This window comes from Acanthisitta chloris, unplaced genomic scaffold, assembly GCF_000695815.1.
Source record: "Acanthisitta chloris isolate BGI_N310 unplaced genomic scaffold, ASM69581v1 scaffold3437, whole genome shotgun sequence".
Taxonomy (NCBI): Eukaryota; Metazoa; Chordata; class Aves; order Passeriformes; family Acanthisittidae; genus Acanthisitta; species Acanthisitta chloris.
This window is the reverse complement of record NW_008680837.1, coordinates 25,635-48,219: the sequence shown is the minus strand read 5'-3', so window position 1 is coordinate 48,219 and position 22,585 is coordinate 25,635. Positions and strand designations below refer to the sequence as shown.

The window sequence follows — 22,585 nt, the reverse complement described above, 5'->3', positions numbered from 1 at the left end:
GGAATTGTATTACTATCAGTCTCTTTTAAGTAGAGCTGTCACTTTCATGAGGTAACATTGCAGCAATCATTGCTAGAAATTTAAGAAAAACTCTGTTCCTTCCCAAAAGAAAAAGGAGTCCTACACCCCTCTAGGGAATGATATTTTGGCTCTCATCCTATTGCTCCAGCCAAGGCACATTAATCTGAATGGCACTCTGAACCTAGAAATCAGATTCAGATGAATCACAAAGTCATTCCAGGGCTTGGTATTTCCCTTCTTTCCATAAGTCAAGGCAAGAGCCATTGTCATTTTTCACAATCATTTTCTGCAAGAAAAAGCGAGTGGGGAAGGGAGAAGACTGCTTTCCATTAACAAATTGGCATCCCAAACACAAGGATAGGAGATAAAACCCATCAAAATAAAATATACTTTTGATATTAACAAAGGCAATATCGCTTGTGGAGAAGATACTAACAAAGGCAATATTGCTTGTGGAGAAGCATCCACACAAACAAGCAAATAACCACCTCAAAATATATATAACAGACTGCAAGAAATGCCTAGAAGGGATAGAGAAGACCAAAAGAAATGCCTAGAAGGGATGAAAGGAAGGACTGGTCACAAGAATACTATATTCTTTAGCAAAGGGGTGGGGATAAAGTGTAAACACAGGTCTGACTAAGAACTCAATGGAAATAAATCAGGTCTTTTTGTGCAACCTGATGAAAAATGAAAAAAGAGCTGTTGTGGTATTAAATAAGAAGAAAACAAGAGAAATCAACACATCCCAAAGCCTAAGGGAATGTTCATCCCCCACCAATCTGAATGAGGATGTGAGAGGTACTGTCCTGTCTTCACAGACTGCAGCTCTGTGTGCTCAAAATCCTGCAGCCATCTCAGTTACAAGTAATTTAATCCACCCAGATCTGGAGGAATGGCTAACTGCCATTCCCAATTTACAGGAGACTTGGAATAGTCAAAGCATAGTCCAGTAAGCAATGTATGATGGCAGATAATTTAGAAGAGTAACACTAGCACCTATGTCTTAGTGAATCTTTGCAATCTGTGAGGCTTCAATAGCACATTTTGAGAAAAAAAATGGGGGAAATCAATAAATATCTGAAGAGAAATACTGACAAAATACAGTACTATGTTTCCATGGCTTACACCATCAGCTACACTCCACCTGATGAAGAGCTTTCATTCACAAGAGAAGATCTTCAAGACAAAAGACACAACTGATCTACTTGAATTTTAGCAAAGCAACTGCTGTGGTGCCAGATGAGAAACTGAAACTATCAAAACTGACCCTCAGTGTAAAACTACTCAGCAGAAAGCTAACTCAAAGAGGGGCAGGAATAAATAGCTCCAAGAAAAAGCAGCAGGGGCTGAGGACATTCAGCAGCAGACTTGTTTAAGGAATGCCCTACAACATCCTTTGCAATGAATTTGGAAAACTGAAGTGACCTGACAGCATTTTGGAGAATTAAGTTGGGAGACAGTTGGGAGACACTTCACAGAAAAGTAAATCTAACTGTAAGAATGAAGAAACAGAAGGAAAAATAGGAGGAAGGTAAGTATAAAAGCAGTAAGTAGCATGGAAATGTTTCTAAAATCAGCTGGAATATCAGTTGGTAGCAAAAGAGGAAGGACACAAAGCAGTTTCTCAAAAAATGAGCAGGATCACAGAATCACAGAATGAATGAGGTTTGCAAAGACCTCAGAGATCAAGTCCGACCTATCATCTATGATGTGTGAATTCAAGGCAGCAGTGAAAAGCAAAGGCAAACCATTGGGACCCCAGAATATTTTCAGAGCAGGGAACTATTAATGCCTCTGTCTAATAAACAAACACCCTCACCTCAGACACTACAGAGAGTCTGGATGTCTCCAGCCAAAAACAGATCAAAACAAAAGCATTACAGCAATCAGACAAAAGAGAACTTTTTATAGGCATAGATTAAAAGGGATCTGGTTTGACTTTACTGGACTAAATAAGGTAGAAAGAATAGGTCTGAAATTTCTGAACAGGAAACATTAATTGGATGTGTTCTTGTAGAGAAAAGAAAAACAAAACAGATATAAAAGTAGACCTAATAAAATAGGCTGAAAATTCAAAACCAACCAAACAACAGATTCTCAACCATTCCCAGAGTGGAGCAGTGGGAGGAATTTAAACACTTAAGATAAAAGGAAGAGACATTTTATAGTACTATTAATACTACCAGTGGGGACTACTCATTGAGCTAGGTGGTCTTTTCCAGTCCAGTGTGATGATCACATCCTAAAACCCTTGTGAAGTCCTAAAATCTCCAGGCTCGTTTCCTCAAAAGCACCATTGTTACAAAGTTTTGTTTATTAAAAGCCTCTGCAGCACAATGCATGAAGCCAGTCTACTCAGAGAATAACACAATGCCATATGGGATACTTAAAGACTTTAACAAAACTTCCCTAAGGATCACCATCCAAATGTGTCTGACCACAAAAAAACACAATAGAACCTCTGCTATGCCATACAATTGCTGTAGCCAATTACACACCAGTGCTGCATTCAAATGCAACTACTAGAAAATGAGCTTTTTGAGCACTCACTGCCTTCAGAAGGCAAAATGAAAGCACATGGGGAGCATTAAAGTTAATGAGCTAGAAATTCATACAGAAATTAGTTTCTCACACATGCAAGTTCCTGAGATCAGGAGCTATAATGCTCCTGGGAAGGGCTATCATGGCAGGGCAGTGCAGGCCTTGACAATGTGGAGTCTGCAAGGCAGATGCCACAGATCACAGAGAATCAGAGTTCCTGGTTGGAAGAGACTCTGGAGATCTCCAGACCCACCTACTGCTCAAAGCAGTAGATTCTATGATGATTCTGTGATGGAAAGGTTTTGTTTGCGGAGACTGATGCAAGAAAGACCTCGACCTTTCAGCCTTTTCTCTATTTACTCATCAGGCATCAAACTTTGGTGGTTCAACTAATGTGAGAGACAAACTCCTCTCCAAATTTAATTACTTGATACAGACACCAACAAATTCACCCTTGTCTCTCATCCGGAACACACAGAGCAGTTATGTGGTTTCTCCCCACCCCTCAAACCAAACTCTTTTGCCTTTACCTGTGAATAAAAAGCTTTATAAATCTTTGTTTTGGGGAAAAGTGCAATCATCAAGAAGTTGTTCTGGGTATGGAATTCAATGGGTAGATGAGGAAGCAAGGAACTTTGGAAGTCTATGAAGAGAGCAGCAACAATACTGGTTGAATCCTAGAAAAGGAAGAAACAGAACAAGTTATGATTGACACTTATTGATATAATTAACAGTAGGTGAAAGTAAAAAAAAGAATTAATTCATTAAATAGCAGAGATCAGAAGAAAACTGCTATAGTCCTAGCTAGGCATGCATAAAGGCCTGAATATTGCCTAGTTTGCAGGGCACAGGGATGGAGCAGAAGGCCCAAGTGCAGCCACTTACAGCACTCCTCAGTTTCTACTCTGCAGCTGTTACAGGTATCATAATTGTTCTAAGCACCTAAGCTTTGACTTGTCTTGAACACAAAAACTTGCATTTTAATATCTACTCCTGTCCCCCCACCAAAAACTAGAGCTTTCCTTTGCTAAGGCTTCACGACAAACTCTTCTACACCCCCACCCTACACCTACATCCACACCCACACATCTCTGGCACAGATACCACATGACAGATGAATTATATGCCAGTCGAAAAGCTTAGAAGGATGCTATGGTGCCATTCCAAACTTCGTTTGCACCATGCTCTTGAGTTCCTCGTCTGAAAGGAACTGTGCTGCAAGGAAACACAACTATCAGCCTGTGTAGGTCACTTGCAAGTTGGCAGTCTCCTTTCTCTTAGGTTCTTCAATGTTCTACAACTTCTACTGAATCTCCTTCTTCTTCACCTGAACAGTCTCCACCAACAGGACACTGAAGCCCTGAAGATGGGTCTCCCTCAGAAGGACTGAACTCAGGTTGTCCAATCTTTGTTCTAATAGAACAAAACCAACCCTTGTTTTTCTTTTGCTTTAGGGGGTTTTTTTTTGCCCAGAGAGGTGGTGGATGTTCAATGCCTGGAAACATTCAAGGGCAGGTTGGATGTGGGTCTGAGGAAACTGATCTAGTGGAAGGTGACCTTGCCCATGGCAGGGGGTTGGACTACATGACCTTAAAGTTCCCTCCCAACTCAAACCTTTCTATGCTTCTGGATTTCAAGAATTTTGGATTTCCTTAATGTACAACTGCACAAGATGCTGAAGTGTTTTATACTCAAGCTTTGACTTGTAACTCTTTTCACACCAAAGTATTAAAAAATCAGGACAATCTGGCAGTGTGAAACATCCCTGGGAAATGGGGATTCACAGAATCAATAAGGTTAGAAAAGATCTCTGAGATCATCAGGTCCACCATGGCAACCAGACCATGGCCCTAAATGCCACCTCTTCATACACACCTCCAGGGATGGTGACTCCACCGCTTCCCTAGGCAGCACATTCCAGTGTCTAATCACCCTTTCTGGGAAGAAATTCCTATAATACTCCATTACTTAGGGCTCAAATCAGAAAGTGAGTAGCAGCCATTTCCCTTTGCAACAGGAGAACTGGGCAAAGAACTCAACGTACCAATTTTTGAGAAGAAAATGCTCAAGCTGGGAACTGTTACATAAGAATCGGTATCAATTCAGAAACATTTGCAAACAGAATCTTTATTATAAAAATAATCCTCTCAAAGTCACTGAGGTTACTGAGGAATATACAAAAATATTCTCCTAAAAGAGAATAAGTTCCCTTAAGAGAAAATGGCCTTTGGAACAGAACCCACAGATCCTGCAGGACAGCTCAGAGCTTTCCTGAGAAGTGACTAAAAGGCCAACTCATATATGCTGCAATCTGCACGTGAAGTGTCCAATAAATGTGTTCCTCCTCCTGGAAAACGTTTGGGGTTCCACAAATTGAAAAAAGCTGGAAACTAGCAGCAATAATCCCCATGGACATGAGGTTAAAAGGTTAAAAGGATCTAGTTCCAAGTTTTACAAGATGTTAATGTCATCGTGAAATCTAAATATTACTTAGTAGAATCACAGAATCATTTAGGCTGGAAAAGACCTCCAAAATCATAGAGGTCAACCTGTGACCCATCACCACCTTGTCAACTAAACCACCGCACTAAGTGCCACATCAAGTCATTTCTCGAACACCTCCAGAAGTGGTGACTCCACCACCTCTCTGAGCAGCCTCTTTCCAATGCCTGACAACCCTTTCAGTGAAGATATTCTTCCTGATGTCTAGCCTGAACCTCCCCTGGCACAACTTGAGGTCATTTCCTCTTGTCCTGTCACTTGATCCCTGGGAGCAGAGCCCAGCTCCCACCTGGCTCCAATGTCCTGTCAGGGAGTTGCAAAGAGTGAGAAGGTTCCCCCTGAGCCTCCTTTTCTCCAGGCTGAGCCCCCTCAGCTCCCTCAGCTGCACCTTGTGCTCCAGACCCTCCTCCAGCTCTGTTCTCTTCTCTGGACACTCTGCAGCCCCTCAATGTCTTTGTTGTTATGTGGGGCCCAAACTGCCCCCAGGACTGGAGGTGCCTCAGCAGTGCCAACACAGGGCGCCCTGGTCCTGCTGCCACACTATGGCTGGAACAAGCAGGTGCCACAGACCTTCCTGCCCACCTGGGCAGTCACTGTCTCACATTCAGCTGCTGTCAATCAGCACCTCCAGGTCCTTTTCCATGGAGCAGCTTTCCAGCCACTCTGCCCCAAGCCCAGAGCACTGCAGGGGGATGTTATGATCTCAGTGCAGGACCCATCACTTGGCCTTGTTGAACTAGTAGTATTTGTTCACTTGAGGAATGCCCAAAACCTACCCAGCCCTCCATGTCCACGAGCCTCAAGAGGTTCATGGGCTCAGGTGGCAGCTCAGTGTCAGTTTCTCAGAACAGAGAAGGCTGCAGCATGAGTTGAAGCAGTAATGCAGACATTTTCAAGTTAAAATGCAGAATACCTAGCAGGCCTGGTGATAGAGCTGCTGAAAAACTGCACTTTGCATCGTTTCAAGTCTTCGTATCTTTTATTTTAATCCTAGCATTAAATTATCCTTTTCTTTTCCACCAATATTGTTGCAATAACTCTTGGAAAAAGCGACTAACAATTACCCTCCTTCTCCTGTCACTTCTTAACAGCTTAAACCCTCCACCCTTGTATTATGCCAAGTCAGTAGAACAATAATACACTCTCTGTCAAGGCTTAGCTTCACACACAAATCTGGCCCCAGCCCAAGAATGATGGCCAGGTCCCAGAAATAGCAAGTGCTATGAAAGTGAGTGTCTTGACTCAAACAATAGAAGGAAGGTCAGTGTTAAAATAGCTTCTTGGACTACCGTGGGGCAATCACTGTGATGTACAAGAAAAAGCAGCTAAGGTAAGAACTTCTTTGCTGTTGTGTTTTCATCTCCATTGGATCACACACTTGGATTGTACTGACTGATTTCCTGTATTCTCTGATGAAATCAGAGCAGCACAATGCTGCTGGAGGTCACTGCACAAGTGGGGAATACTGTACCTCAACAGAATAGAAACTAAAGGAAACTTGAGTTTTCCAGTGTTCAGGAAACAGTAACCAACTCAAACAATCTCTTTTCCACTCTGAAGAAGTGATGGTTAACCCAGAGTGTCTGCCTTGAGGAGGAGACAGTGATAATTAACCCAGCAATTCCCTCCTGGAGGAGGGGACAGCTGAGTTATCATCCTTAACCTCTCAACTGCTTAAGGAGAGACTGGACATGGCATTCAGTGCCAAGGTCTAGTTGCCATGGTGGTGTTAGGTCATAGGCTGGACTTGATGACCTCAGAGGTCTTTTCCAACCTGACTGATTCTGTGACTTCGTAATTCCCACTGAGTCAGACACCTGCTAATTAGCACAGAAAGTTGGCCAAGTGCTAGATTCAAATATATTCGAAATAAAAGACATCATTTCGCTCTTCAAAACACCGTATCGCTTCACCATGCCTTGAACTTTCCTCTGCCCATCACTTCACACTGCTACATGTTTTCTGAATGTGATGCTCTGCAATTCCACACTACTGAGATCACACTGCTAACTCTAATGCAAAATTCTCTCCTCCCAACTCACTAATCAGTGATTGGTTAAGTTAATCAGCACCAAAAGTGTAGACTTGCCTCAGTTATTCCAGTTGTACAGAGACACGGGTAAAACTGCAGCTGAATAGTAACTTTGTGCTAGGACAGTATAGAATTACTGTTAAAAATTGATTAAAAGTTTCTGACAGTAAGAGCAGACAAAATCCTCACCCCATCATAGAGAGAGATGGAACTCATGTGGCTCTTGGGAATGGTAATGCTGCCATGGTGGGGATCAGCAAAGAGGATGCCATTGGAAAAGAAGTACAATTTGCCTAGAATTTGAGAGAAAAGAACTGTATTAGGCATGTATCAATGTTTCAGCATCATGTGATGAATGCCATTCCTTTCTGGGGAAGAAATCTCAGTTCCTACAGGATTTTGTTATATTCAACAAGCAGAACATTTGAGAAAAGATTTGGGATAGTATCTAGAGAGCACAACCACTCAACCTTTACTGTGTCTGCTTCTAAGGGCAGGAACCATGGCTATGATTGCATTTGACTTTATCTTTCCCCCTGGAGCCACTTATCATGAATATTCTGGGGCTTTTTAAATTTAAAAGTCAAAAAAATTCCACCCTGTTCAATTTCTAACTTCCAGAAATATAAAACTGACAACACAAAAACTTAAGAAAAGCTTACACACAAAATTGTTGAAAATTTAATCACCGTAACAAAGTGAACATTGTAAAAATGTCTCAGTGGAATATTTAAACATGTTTAAATTTAAGTTAAAAATTTTGCTTAAAATGAAATTGTACCTACAAATAAATTGTAAATTTTAATTTTACATAAAAGTTACAATTTAAATTAAAAATTTACTTCAGATTTAAATTAAATTTTAAGAATTTAAACAATATTTAGTTTTTCCACCTACACATTACAACAATGTTTAAATTTTCCACTTGATCATTGTAACATTTAAATTTTGGTCCTTAACAGAATGAAAGACTAAGGAGAGCAGCTGCAAAATGAGAAACATCAAGGTAGGGTGGTAAAATGGATGAAGCAGAATTCCATGCTAGAAACTGACACCAGCAAAGAGGTAATTCCTGACAGGCATAAGGAAGCCATGAACGAATGGCTGAGCAGGAGGTGCCAGCTGGGCTCTGCTGCCAGAGCTGGACCAGGCATAAAAGCAGGATCACATCCCACACAGGGAAGTGTGTGAGTCAGCAAAGGGGAAAGGTTAAATATTTTCTTGGGGAAAAAAAAAGACAAAAGGTATTACTCAGTTACATTTCAATAAAGCAGAGTAACTAAAACCCAGCAAAAGTGAGGGCACAGCTGGCACAAACAGTGATGAGGAGAAATGAAAAAGAGACTAAGATGTTTTCCTCTTGAAATGGCAACTTGGCACAAGATCTTCAAACTTCTTCAGTATTAAGGTTTGGTTTTAATAAAAATGGCCTTAAGCTGAAGGAGGGCAGGGCAAGATGGATATTGGGAAGAAACTGTTCCCTGTGAAGGTGGTGATGCACTGGCACAGGTTGTCCAGAGAAGCTGTGGCTGCTCCATCCCTGGGAGTGTTCCAGGCCAGGTTGGATGGGGCTTGGAACAACCTGGGCTAGTGGAAGGTGTTCCTGCCCATGGCAGGGGGTGGAACTAGATGGGCTTTAAGGTCCTTCCAACCCAAACCATTCCATGATTCCATGCACCTTTTGCACTTAATCTTGCCAGACAAGCTGCTGCCACCTCAGTAGAGCCCAAATGAGAGCACAACAAACTGTCCCACAGCACACATGGAAGGGAATGAGATCAACCTCACTTCCACTTGACACCTAAGAAAATCTCTCACTCACTGAAGTGTTACATAATGGGCCTCATAGCACCTACTTATAACTCTCCAGCCCAAGTGCTGTCAAAAGATTTAATTTCATGACTCTCCCCCCAAAAGGAATAAAGAAATTGCTTCACTGGGGCACACAAAGCCAGTTTTAACAAAGCCCAAAAAAAATCCACCACTCTCCAGTGATTTCCTGAGTGAACTTGCGCTCACAGCACTGCATTGCACAACAGCTCAATAAATAGATCTGCATTAAGGTTTTTTTCTTGAAAATCTGATCCATCAGAGCAAAAGCAAATTCCCCTGTGTGAAGCTTGAACTTTAATTGCCTTGTACAATATTATTTAGCACCAACACTACATGGCATAACTACAAAGACAATTAAGCTGAAGATTCTGCTCTACAGACCATCAACACCAAGCACTTAATGGCAGATATTCCTTATCTTCTGCTGCACATCAGCACTGTGACAACTTTGTACATTGGAATATAAAAGTACTATGCCTTAGAAAGTATCTACTGGTTCAAGCAAGAGTGAGGGAGTGAGGGAAACCCCTCCCAACAGCCCTCATAAATTGTCTTTAGTCATATTAGTGGCATATTCATTCCAAGAGTGTTGCTAGTAATCCTGTGTCAGAAAGCAGGAACTGGGTTGGATCTGGAAAGGACCAAGATCAAGCATCTTCCTGCTTGTAATGCCCAATCTTTCCAACCTCATGCTCATATTGGCAGAAAACATGAGGTACATCATCTATTAAAGGACAGAAACAGCAACTGGGTGCATGTTTTTGAACATTAACCATGGAAACAGCTCTTTCACATCTGCAAAGCCTCACTGTCCATCAAGTAAGAGCTCCATGTGCCTCCAAAGTAAGCCCACAGCTCTGACAGAGACTTGGAATTTAACAGGAGAGAGTTGTAAAGGCAAATGGAAAGAAAGCTGAAGATGATGGTACAGTTTGGCTCACAAGATTGTGAATACCAGAAATTGTGTCTCCCTCATCTTTAAAAACCAAAACAAAGGAAAAACAAGCGAAGAAAACCCAACCACACCTCACCTTCTGCAGGCATTGCCTGGGGATTGCTGGAATAAATATAAGCTCCATCACCTCCAGTGAGTAAAGTGCCCAGGAAAGATTTGTCCTCCTAAACAGGAAAAAACAAACAGTAACATCACAGACTGGATCAAGGACTAATCCGGGCAAGAACATTTTCTCATGCTTTGGCCTCAAGATGAAAGATTTCATTTTAAAGAGCATCTGTCAGAACTTTAAAGGAGTTTTATACTGCTTGAATACAGAAGGACCAGTGGAAGACAGCAAGGCAAGAGGGTAATTTTCCCCCCATTCTGGCTTTGCCAGCAGCTATGAAGTTACAAGTTATTGTCACAACCACAGGGCAGAGCTTTTTGTTTTGAGTTTGTCAATCTACTGAGCTAAAAGTATAATACAGGAAAATAAATCTATTTATAATGAACATTCCTAGTAACCACAAATGAAACCACAAATGTGAAACTCATGTGATTTAAGACGTTCCCAGATTCCAAATTCTTTTTTTTCCTAGTGCTTAGAGTGTTTTCCTTTAGCCACTTAACAGCTAATTGAGTTAAAAGAAAGTTGCATGTAGAGTGCCATTGAGTTTTGGGGGTTTTTGGAAACCCATGAGCTCCATGAGTAATGGTTAGTGAGGCTTCCATGAAATGGTAGTTTTATTAGAACCCTTTTTGCTCTTGGGTTTTGCCGTTCTGTGAAATATAGAAAAGCTTAAACGTTTACACACAATGTATTTTTGTAGGCCAGAGCTTGAAAGAGACAGTGCAGTACAGGCAAGTCTTGCAGAAGGGAAGAAACACACATCATAAAAGACAGTTTTGCCAGGAGCTAAGGTTTTTTGACTACTGGTTTGTGAAAGTATAACTTCTTTAGTTTAACAAAAATGTTTCATTTTACCTTCAATACGGTCTGTGCCTTTTCAGAGAGTTTCACATCACTGTCTTCAACCTGTGGTAGAAAGTTTCCAATTGTATTGTGATTTATGTTACAATATATACATATATAAACATACATTTGTGTGTGTATATATATATATACACACACACACAAAGCAAGCCTGAAATTAAATAAAAAACATTAAAGAAGTTCTGAGGCAAACCAGAATATCAGGTAGCAAAGGTAAATAAAACCCTGAGCCCAGAGTGCCTCAACGACAGTTTTGTGCTCTTACTATTGTGTTATCTTGGGACTCAAATAGTTCCTTGCAACATATTTAAGGTGATTCTCTCCATTAAGTTGTTTTATAGACTAAACTAATATTATATAGACACATAACAGTGTACCCCATTCAGTCTTAATATTTATTTCTGCTGAAGTATGGATTGCCAAAGAGCATAATGTTGTCCAAGTCCATGACATCCGCTGGAATTCTCCCTCTAACACAGCGCAGTGCATTACACGTTTGCATACAAATGTTGCTTTGTGTTGGGGTGATCTACACTGCCCCAAAATAAACAGAGTTTTCAAAAGTCACACTGTGCACTTGTACAGCCTTTGCACAGCTAAAACCAGTTTAAAACTTGTGTTAAGAATGGATCTGTAACCTGTTTCCAATTCATTCATGTCATCCAATTCATTCCATGTCAAATCCAAAAATCAGATAATACTATATTAATACTCTGTTTCAATGCCCAAGTTCCATATTTTTCCTCACACATCCATATCCTTATAACACGTTTTCATTTGTGAATCTGTATGTCTATAAACTCAGCTAAGTTTGTGTGCACTCACCAGCCAGGAAGCATATCTTGGGATAACTGCAGTCAGGATAATGTGGCTGGTCTGTGGATTAATGCTGCCATCTGCAGGGAAGTCATGGGAAGCAAAGCAGTTTATTAAGGCTGGAATATATATATATATATATACACACTTCAGAACATCCAAAAAGTTACTTCTTTAAAGTAACTTAGGTTAACCCTGAAATTTCTTTAGGAGATATGAAAATCTTCTCACTATTTTAAGGACTTATTAGTGTTTAAATGAAGCTTTCACAGCAGAGTAGCTCCCAGTCTCCTTGGAGAGAGAACTGCTAGACAATGTCCAAGAAACCCTGATTTATTCTGGTCTTGGCACATGGCTTCCTCCTTTGCTCATTTCCCCACCAAAAGTGTTCCAAACCCATAATGGTAACACTAGTACCATCCACTGGAAGCTCTTTTGCTTTTCCATCACAGCAAAGGCAACAGAAGGACAAGACTGGTGTTAAAAGTTCAAACATTCACCTTTCTCTTTGACTTGTATCTGTGATGTTAGGAAGGACTCTGAAAACACAACAGATCCCAAGCATCCTCGTCCTGTGAGCAAGTCTGGAATGTCAAACACCATCATAGATGCCTACAGCAATCCAAGAGTTGGAAGGAAGGAAGAGAAAGCAGAACTTGAAATACTGCAATTGAAACAGCAAAATCCGTATGTTTCAAAACTCCTAACCCACCACTTCTGCACTGTGGTGCAAAGTCTGAGATCAGAAATCTGTGTCAGTGTTTTATTCCAAATTCCACTGTCTGACTTCATGTTAGAGCTGTTTCAGCATTTGAAATCTCTCTCATCTCTCCCCTTACACTTATGTTCACATCAGGGTCTCAGTATGCCCCACAAAAACAGCCACTTGAACTCTAGTTTCTAATAAAATTAATAACACTAACAATAATTATAATAATATTAGCTTACTTACAGTTTTGATCAAGCTCAGGCTATCCTCATTATCTAAAGGAGTGATTCTAGAACAATAATGATAATCAAACATTTAAGTTAGATCATCTTCAGTGACTGTACAGCAACCAAAAAGGCTATTTTGTTTTAAAATAAACCCTTATTTGTGTAGCCATTACAGTCAATTAGGCAGTGTAGGGATTAAAAAAGCACAAGCTTGTGATATCAACTAAGTTAAAAGCATGATTTTAAAAGGAAACTTAATGAGCTCATGCTGTTTCTGCTCATTAACAGTTAATAAAAGTGCTCTGCCCAATTGCTTTTTATTTTTGTAATGTTTTTAAGATTCCACAGAATCACATATATGAAATCATTAAACTATCTCACACACAAAAGTATTTAGCATATCTTGTAGAAAATAATCAATGTTTTCGCAGAAGTTCTAAGACAAAAATAAATTCATTACTGCACTAAAAGCACTAATTAACAAATTAATAACATGAAGTGTAAGATGTAAGTGATACAAACCTTCCATGGTTATTCACAGCCTGAATTTGAAAAGCGACTTTGGAGCTGTAGAACAGAAATTGAAGTGGTGAAAAACGTGGTTTAAATTCTTCTACATGTGAAAAATAAGATTCAAAGTGTAGATAAGATTTAAGAATAAGTGCTGAAGTGATTAAAAAAGCAGGAAAAAGGAATAATTATGAAAGTCTGAATGCATTATGAAGTCTTGGAATTTGGCGGTCACGGAAATTCAGTTTAACATCTGGCACATTTTTCCCCCCCTAAAGCCAATGCATTGAGACAATCCATCACACAGTATTGGAGGTACGTACCGCAGGGCAGACTTCAGCTGTGGGAAGCAAAGGGTGTCTAACACAGACATGAGCACCTGCTCTGCCACCTCCTTTGCCTGCAAAAAGGAAATGGAGAATAAAATCCCTTTTCCCATCCTTCCCAATCCCAGTAAGTCCAGGAGTGTCCATGAGATAAACAAGCGAACATACACTGACAGTACCACAATGATGCACCAGGCTAAAAATTGTTCTTTCACACATCTCATTTTCCTTACTATGAGGGCAGGAAAATTGATGAAAGATGGAAAAACAAATGGAGGTGATAAGATTAGATATATTCTGACATTTCTCTTGCTTTAAACTTCTCTCTGAGAGAGACTGGTTGGAGGCCACGGAAGGAACTTCACTAAGGTTATGCAGCTGAGTGAAACACTCATTCTTTTGGGTTTAGTTTTGGTTTGCATGTAATTTACAGCAAGCAATCCAAATCAACAATGACAGAGAGGGAATGGGTGCTTCATTTACCTTGGATTCAGTGGAAGTTTTAGCATAGCACTCAATGCCAGCAAGCACAGCCTCTACAACAGCAGAATAGATTTGCGACAACAGCGCACTGAAGAGAGATACAAACACAACATTTACTACACACACAGAGTTTGCTTCCTCCTCTCCTTACAGGAGCAGTTTCTCCTCTCATTGCACAAGTCCTTTAATAAGGAAAGGCTCCTTTTTCAAGTTAGTGCAGAAACAGCTTTCTAATTAAGCTTTCAGTTTAAGAAAATGACATTAGAGGAGTGAAATTGCTCAAATTACAGAGTATTTTGGGAAAATACCTCTTGACACAAATGTTTCTGGTGATTTTGGTAGTCAAAAACAAAAAGTGTGGTTTACTGTTGACTTTCACTGGAGTTGTATCAGGAATCACATCCTAAATGCACAAGGGCCTGGAGTGACAGAGAGACAAGAGGGAATGGCTTCCCACTGCCAGAGGGCAGGGTTAGATAGGTTACTTGGAAGGAATTCTTTCCTGTGAGGGTGCTGAGGCACTGGCACAGGTTGTCCAGAGAAGCTGTGGCTGCTCCGTCCCTGCAAGTGTTCCAGGCCAGGCTGGATGGGGCTTGGAGCAACCTGGGCTAGTGGAAGGTGTCCCTGCCATGGCAGCAGTTGGAACTGGATGATTTTGAAGGTCTCTTCCTACCCAAATTATTCTCTGATTCCATGAAATCTCCCTCACAGCTTAGTCCAATTCCCTTCTTCTTCCAATTCCCTTTTGAAATCTCCCTCACAGCTTAGTCCAATTCCCTTCTTAAAAGGGATCCGAAAGAATTGTACAGTAACAAACCAAAGTTAGGTGAAGCCAGAATTGAATTCCAGCTATTGACATAACTTCAGGATGACAGGAAAGATAGCACCTGTGCCCAACTAAGGATCATCAGCCTCTGTCTTCCTGCTACACTGGAACAAAAATGGAAGTAGATTGACTCACAGCTTAGTCCAATTCCCTTCTTAAAAGGGATCCGAAAGAATTGTACAGTAACAAACCAAAGTTAGGTGAAGCCAGAATTGAATTCCAGCTATTGACATAACTTCAGGATGACAGGAAAGATAGCACCTGTGCCCAACTAAGGATCATCAGCCTCTGTCTTCCTGCTACACTGGAACAAAAATGGAAGTAGATTGACTGGAGTTCTCCTTCCCAAACCTCCGAACTCCTCTCATTACTCCTCTGCACCCGCTAGATGTCAAGGGAGGCAAGAGGGGGCAAGAAAGAGAAGGATACAGCATTTAAGCCATATGCAAAGCATTCCTGGAGGATGGAAAAAAAGCACCTGAAGCTCCCAAACATGGCTCAGCACAGAGGAACCATAAAATGCATCACTGCCTGTGCTTGATCATCCCCAACAGCAGCAAATGATTTTAAAATTGAACCTTCTGACTACTTTTTCAGCTTCGTTCTACGTAATTTCATGTACTAACACGCAGTAAATGTGTTTTCAGTACATGCTCAGTACAGGAAATGTGCACAGTTCTTCCTAGGTCTGTAACATCCCTCTTTTCCCTCAAATTCACACATATATTTGCAAGGTAACACCTCAGTGGGTTGTGCTTTACATTAACCAGTAACTACCCATATATCAATACTTTACTCTTCTTCCCACCTTAAAATGTTAACACTAACAATGCAAAATATAAAATGGCATTTTCTTAACAAAAAATATAAAAATACAAAATTTACCCTTGTTTATCCTTACATTCAGAGTCAGTTCATGCACTCCAGCCAAAATGCACTCTAGGTTGCAGTTCTGCCTCCTAAAGACAGCCAAATTTGGGCTGAATTGCACTTATGAAATACTTTTTATTTCACATATTGATGTTAACAAATATAAGAACCAGTTACAGGACTTGGCTGCAAACTAATTCCAGAATTACAAGGTCACATTTGCCAGAAAAGCTCATTTTGCTGCTGTTGTTGTAACTTGATTATTTGTTCCAATAGAAGGATGCTTCCAAAAAATAGATGCTTATAAAAACTATTGCCTTTACCAACTGCCCCTGACTGCTTGGAGCTTTTCTACCTGATTAGAAATCTATTTAGCACAAAGTCTTTTCTTAGAAGTAGGACAAGAAATGTTTGAGCAGAACATATATATAAGAAAATGACCTGCTGGAGTTCAGTTTACTGTAAAAAATGAAAAACCTGCTGCTCAGTGTACTAATTCCACTTTTATGTCTTTGAGAACTGTATTACAATTACCAAAAGTCAACAGTACCTAGTGTGGAAGTGCTGACACTTCTTTAACATCTTGCTAACATGTCATGAAGATTTGCCAACTGCTCTGCTGCAGAGGCTCCTAAAATGATCCTAACAAGGAGGACAAAATCTCTAAGGAAAGGTCTGGTTTATCGAGAGAGAGAGCAGGACCAAAGCAGACCATTTACTATGTTCTCAAAGCTGGACAGGTATCTATAACATGCAGAGAATTAGACATCAACATGGATAAACAAAGGCTTGTTTTGAGAAGGCTAAAATGTGCAGAAGCTTTGCAGCTTCCAAACAAAATGTTAACTTTCATCTCATTTTAACATAGTCAATTTCTTTGCAAGTCTGAGTGCTCCTTGTTGGCATTTTCACTAGTGATTATAAATCTTATACATTGTTTAGCTTCATGAAACTAGCCTAAAAATTACTTTTTCTTCTATCCGTACAACAAACTCCCCTTCAGTAAGAGATATTTTCCTCCTTGGTGTATATAAAGCACCTTTTAAACCAATTATTTCTGAACAGCTTAATAAAACTTTTGTATCTTACAATTTAAGCAAAATTTACTACTTCCTTTCCTACTTAGCTGTATGTCACACTAACAATTCCTAGTTTGCTCACTGGAGCCCTCCACGAGCACTTTGCCTTTGAAACTCTCTTACATGCACATTACATTTTGAATAAAGATGTCTCTGCAAATGCCAAGAGCCACTGCTGACTAAAAGCAGGTTTTGCCCTACTGCTATGAGGTATGAAGAAAGAAGGGTTAAGGAGCAATATAAAAAGTTGGCAGCTTACACATGCTCAGCTTGATTGTGCATCTCGTTGTCATTTCCTGTATTAAAGCCAAAAAGGTTTGGTTTAAGCACTTTGAGACACTTCTGCTGCACATCTTAAATTATATTTATTCAGTATTTTATGTTCCTGCGGTTGGTTTGGAGATTCAGAGCAAAATAAAGCACAGGCTGACTTGTACCAGTACAGCCAGGACAATACTGTGGGCAAGATGAAAACTTGCAACCCCTAAAATCAGCTGCATTGGGTAGAACAAGGATCCCTCTCAGCCTGTATCCTGTCTCCCAGAGAGGCCATTCCTGCACAATCAGAGCAAATACATGCTGCAAATACATTCCAATCTTCCAGCCATCTTCTCTTCAGTTATTTTCTGAGCTGGATATGGTTTCAAGGGATATCGTAACCCTAAGGACTGACTTTATCCATGGATTCATGCAGCCATTTAAAATGGGCAGAAAAATGTTTTTTAAACATTTCATATGTCTTGCCTTTATTTCGGAAGACAATTATCACCCACTATATTCCCAAACCAGAGGATGAAGGGTATAAGTGAAATAATTTTTTCTGGCCCTTTAAAAATCCTCAATTATATGACAACTACCACTTTGAATTACTGAATTTTTGGAGACTGTTCTTCTATAAGTCCACATGGAACACAGACTTAAATGCTTATTTGGTATTTGTAAAGGGCCTCCACACTCAGATCTGACAGATTCTATGTGTAACACTCAGATCTGAGAGATTTTATGCATGAAATTTGCCACTATTTCATGCCCTGAATACAAAACCACACAGTACCTAACACTCCATGCTCATAACAGAATCAAAGCCAACATTTAATTGCTACAAATTTTCACAGAATCCAAGAGAATAACTTGGTATATTTAATTCACTTACCCAGGAAAGGAATGTGAGTGGTTCCAAAAAAATAGGTCCTTGAACAAGCCAGAGGTCCCTTTGGAGACACACACTGCACTACCTAGTAGTCAGTATTAATGAGATACAAAAAGACATTAGTAAACCAAATTGGTGCAACAATTAACAATAAACTAACTTCCCCTTAAGCCTTCTAAGCACTGACAGACTACAGGAGTGTACAACACACACGAACTGGATTTGGAAAAGGCAACTTACGTTTTCAAAGGTCTATTTCACTTTTGACTTGACCTGAATGGTTGAAAGACTTGGGAAAGGAGATGAGCTCTGACTTGTCTTTTCAATTTCCTATGCCAACTGCTCTTTTCATGGAGAGGAAAGTGTGTCAGGTTCCCATAACTATGCTGGCATTTGGTCTTATTTACTATTTCATGACACCCTATTAAAACAGTAACACCTGCACCTGTAAACAAACCACCTGTTTAAGAACAGCATCAGTATCTGAGGACAACAGAGGGAGCAAGTACATCAGAATAAACCTGCACTTGCATTTGGAAAGGTATCAAATGGTCTTATTGGTAAGGGAAGAAAAGACAAAAATGGAAAGTGTTTTTAGAGAAATAGACAGAGCAGCAAATGGAGGATGAGATTTCACCAGGATGCTAAAACAATCCTTTCTCAGCCTTTTGACACATGATGTGTCCAGAACAGCCACGTCCGTCCATCCATCCCTAAGGCATGAAATGTTGTCATGACAAGCTCAGAGACTCATCCCCTCACTCATCCGTTCACTCCATGAGAACCTGGACTCAAGCACATCCATCTCCTCAGCAGCACAGACTCTGGACTTGCACACCTCCCAGAGCCCCTGGAGGGAGCAGGGAATTCTGCACACTGCAATCTGCACACTACCTCTCCTCCTTTGCTGCCAGTTACCTTCTGGAGGCACCGAGCCCCTCCAGCCAGAGGGTCTCAACTCCCTGAGGTCCTTCCCCAGCTACGGCCCCTGCGCGGTGGTTGCAACCAGCCATCGACCTCATCAAATGTTTACAAACTAAGCTTTTACTTGAAAATGGAAACAAGTTAATCTTTAAAATTTCATGGTTAACATTCTTGGAACACCACAAAGAGTTTCAGAGTTTCATGAACAGTTCCTGAAGGACACACTGAAATCTGGATACAGGTAAATATCCTATGTCTGTTCACACAGATATTACCATAATAAGTGTCTTTCTATACCTTTTATAAGAGCTAAACAAGTTAAGAGATAAACAATTCTGATTATAATAAAATCTGTGTGTCAGAGTTAAGTATATTATAGAATACTTCCACTTCATGGCTAGAACAAAGGTCCTCACAAACAGCATTTCCCTCTCCCCCACCCCGTTATACTTTCAGCACGAGTGTTTAAAAATTGCATTTTTACAGGGAAAAATAATTATTTTAACTCATTCAGCAGCTCCTGATTAAGCATCCAGGATTTGAATTTGGAAGAAGAAGAAAGAAAAAGGACAATTGTTCCTTAAACTGATTAATTGTTAAGCTAATACGTGTTTTATGCTAAGAAGAATTAGGTATTCAACTCCTGGAAGATAAGCACAAAAAATACAGGAAGAAAAGGAAAATATACACTGCTTCAAAATCTCAGGTAACTACTCCAAAGCCTTACCATGTGCTTGGCAGTGCTCCCCCCAAGGCCAGTGTTTCGAACCAGATGTCCTTCTGATGGAAAATTAAAGTTACCAGAGTTGAGGTTTTCCTTAGTTGAGTGGCTGCCAAACAGTACAAAGGGCTGTCGGCTCGGGCTGAGGAGGAAACAGGGAATCACCACCAAAACACTTGGAGAAAACTTTAAAACAACAAATGAAATCAAAGCTTTCAAGTCTGATGGACTAACTATTGAATTTCTGACTGAAAGAGTACAACCAAAAGAACTTACTAGAGCTGCACGAAGTTTCCCATGGACAAGACCAAGTTCCAAAGAAAAAAATCTACTTGCATTTAAAAAGACTATAATTTTTTTCATATACAAGAAGGTATCTCAAGGCCTTTCCCAAATTATATTAGATTTTTTGTTCCTCTTAAACTGCCTTGAGAAGCTGGTTAGTTTAAAATTCACCGTCTTGAAAACCCCAGAAGTGACCGTATTGGAAATAAAGAAAACTATTTTGGGTTTAGTTCTGTCCTTGGGCCCAAGACACAGCTGGAGAGGTCAAGGCTTTTTGTTGCTTTATTTCAATGCAAATAATATAGGATGCAGCAAACAATAAAGGACATTGTACTTCACTGGTTTATTCCAAACAAAGAAGAATCTGCAGACATGCAGGTAGCTAAGCAACATTGATTTAGCTCGAAACAGCAGAACTCTTTTCCGATATATGACAAATACCCTTCATATTTCATTTACAACTATGTCACAGAATCACAAACTGGTTTGGGTTGGAAGAGACCTTAAAGACCACCTAGTTCCAACCCTGTGCCATGGGCAGGGACACCTTCCACTAGAACAGGTTGTCCCAAACCCCATCCAACCTGGCCTGGAACACTTCCAGGGACAGGGCAGCCACAGCTTCTCTGGGCAACAACAAATTGAGGACCTACTGACACCACAATTCCACGGGGAATAATGAGCAATACCTGTTATCTGTTATATGGCTTGAGATCATTCCATGACTAAAATAGCTTCTGAAGGGCTGTGAAGAATTAAGAACAAAAACCTGATTAGAAGTAATAGAAGAGAACAGAAAGTGTGATATATCCTCACTATCATTAAAAACAAACCTGAATTAACCTTCTCAGAGAAACTGAATCCTCAAAAACTACTTCCAACCTCCATAAACAAACACAAACACTACTAAATCTGTTTAATCACCCAATTCCAGAAAGGTTTGGGTTGGAAAGGACCTTAAAGCTCGTCCAGTTCCAACCCCCTGCCATGGACAGGGACACATTCCACCAGACTAGGTTGCTCAAAAAAGCAACAAAATGCTTCAAAAGCAACAGCCACCACCAAAAGTGCTATTTTCACCCATGCTGTATGTTATCCTCAGTTATGTTTGAGATTTGGTATGTGCAACCTCAACTTGTTAGGCTGTGCACATAGCAGACTGCATCAAAATGAAAGTTAATCTCCCTACAAATACCTGTTGTGCAGATAAAAATCAACTAAATTGAATTATCAGTGAACAACCACTTGGCTGAATTTCCCAACAGCCCTAACCCATCATACCATGGATTTTTAAGGTGGGTGGTGGCTTAAAGAAACCCCAGCAATAGGTTTCTGCTCCTCAAAGATGAAAGGTGAGATTGGGTAGGAAAGAAAATCCACCCCAATGCTGAATTCCTTGTGCATGGACGACACAAGGATTTCCAAGGATTCCTGAAGAAGACCTACCTCCCCTGCCTGAGATTCTGAGAGCTCCAGGATGAAGGGAATTTCAGTGTCAAAATTAGCAAAAAAGTTGGTCCACTGGTGCTCAAAAAGCATCAAATCCTAGAGGAAAATTATTCAATATTATTTTTCAAGGCAAATGTTAGAGCAGAGAAGGAAGTCACAGATGACATTTCACTACGCAGCACAGAGTACAACCTGCCCAATCAAACTATCAGTACAAGGAAATAAACATGTTTTAAAAGATAAGGACTTTCTGCTGCATTTCAGGAGATCTTTTTTTTGGGAGGGGTGTGATTTTGGTTGGTTTGGGTTTTGAGGTTTTTAGGGAGTGAAGAGGCAGAAGAGGATGAAGTGCCACAGCCCTCACCATCTGCTTTTAACCCAAGGAATTACATTGCTTTGAGATCACTCATAACTCAGAGCTCATATTTCCCATAAGACTTCCAAAATGAACACTTAGAGTTAAATTTCAGTTTTTAAATCTGTATATGGTTCTGCAGTAATGTCTATCTGACACTAAGTAAACTTATGGCCAGAAAGTGAGGAGCAGGATGGGGAATTTGGGAAGCTCATGGCATGCAACTGACACAGTCACCTCTTCATCTGCATTTGTAGAAATAACTGGGAAGTGAGAAAGGAATTACTGGCAACACCTCACTAAAGCAGAACTAAACAGGGAGGTGACTACAGATGTTTCTTTCAAATTCATTTAAAAAATGAGAGGAACAATGAAATGAAATGAGTGTGTCATGCTGGGAATGGAATCTCACAGAACTGACCAATTCTAAAATGCTCTCCAGATTCACAAAGGTCACTTGGCACAGACTAACTTGGAAGACGAGACACATCCTCATTTTAATATGTATTAACCAAAAAAATAAGGATAAACATAGACCAGCTTCAAATGTTCTTTAAGATCATCTAACTTCTTCTTCACTGAGAAAATGAATCACTTTTAAAATCACCAATTTCTCTGAGATTAAAGCTTACAAACCTCTTTCATTAATTTATTGTCAGAATATTTGAAGTCAATTTAACAACAACTTATAGGATGAAAACTTCCAGATAGGATAGATAAATCTGTGTCAGGGCAGACGTATTATGGGTAGGAAAAGTCAAACATTTATCTCACCCCCACACAGTAAAGGGGAAGTGAAGCATCAGAGTGATTACTTAGACTGAGCCTTATAAGCTCTGTGACATTTCAACTGCCATTAAAGTGGTTGATTAAACAACCAAATTGGTGGAAACTACCAATGTTTTATTAATAAAGGATAATTACTGCTGAACTTGCTACATATTAAAAGCCTAATTTGCTGCCAAGCTAGAAACTGATTAAAAATTCAGAAC

At 40.1% G+C, this 22,585-nt stretch overlaps 1 protein-coding gene across 1 annotated transcript in view; it reads right to left on the bottom strand.

The window, feature by feature from the left end:
• LOC103805228 (chromosome unknown open reading frame, human C20orf194) overlaps window positions 1-22,585 on the bottom strand; it is a gene marked incomplete at its 5' end in the record, with an annotated part of 59,177 nt that overhangs the window by 20,728 nt on the left and 15,864 nt on the right. The window contains 15 exons of the mRNA XM_009077869.1: window positions 3,096-3,242; window positions 7,289-7,392; window positions 9,964-10,051; window positions 10,855-10,905; window positions 11,689-11,759; window positions 12,180-12,291; window positions 12,632-12,677; window positions 13,138-13,182; window positions 13,449-13,525; window positions 13,935-14,022; window positions 16,969-17,005; window positions 17,863-17,944; window positions 19,511-19,646; window positions 20,479-20,534; window positions 21,236-21,334. Of these exons, the coding sequence (XP_009076117.1) occupies window positions 3,096-3,242; window positions 7,289-7,392; window positions 9,964-10,051; window positions 10,855-10,905; window positions 11,689-11,759; window positions 12,180-12,291; window positions 12,632-12,677; window positions 13,138-13,182; window positions 13,449-13,525; window positions 13,935-14,022; window positions 16,969-17,005; window positions 17,863-17,944; window positions 19,511-19,646; window positions 20,479-20,534; window positions 21,236-21,334 (1,239 nt within the window). The remainder of the gene's footprint in view (window positions 1-3,095; window positions 3,243-7,288; window positions 7,393-9,963; window positions 10,052-10,854; window positions 10,906-11,688; window positions 11,760-12,179; window positions 12,292-12,631; window positions 12,678-13,137; window positions 13,183-13,448; window positions 13,526-13,934; window positions 14,023-16,968; window positions 17,006-17,862; window positions 17,945-19,510; window positions 19,647-20,478; window positions 20,535-21,235; window positions 21,335-22,585) is intronic.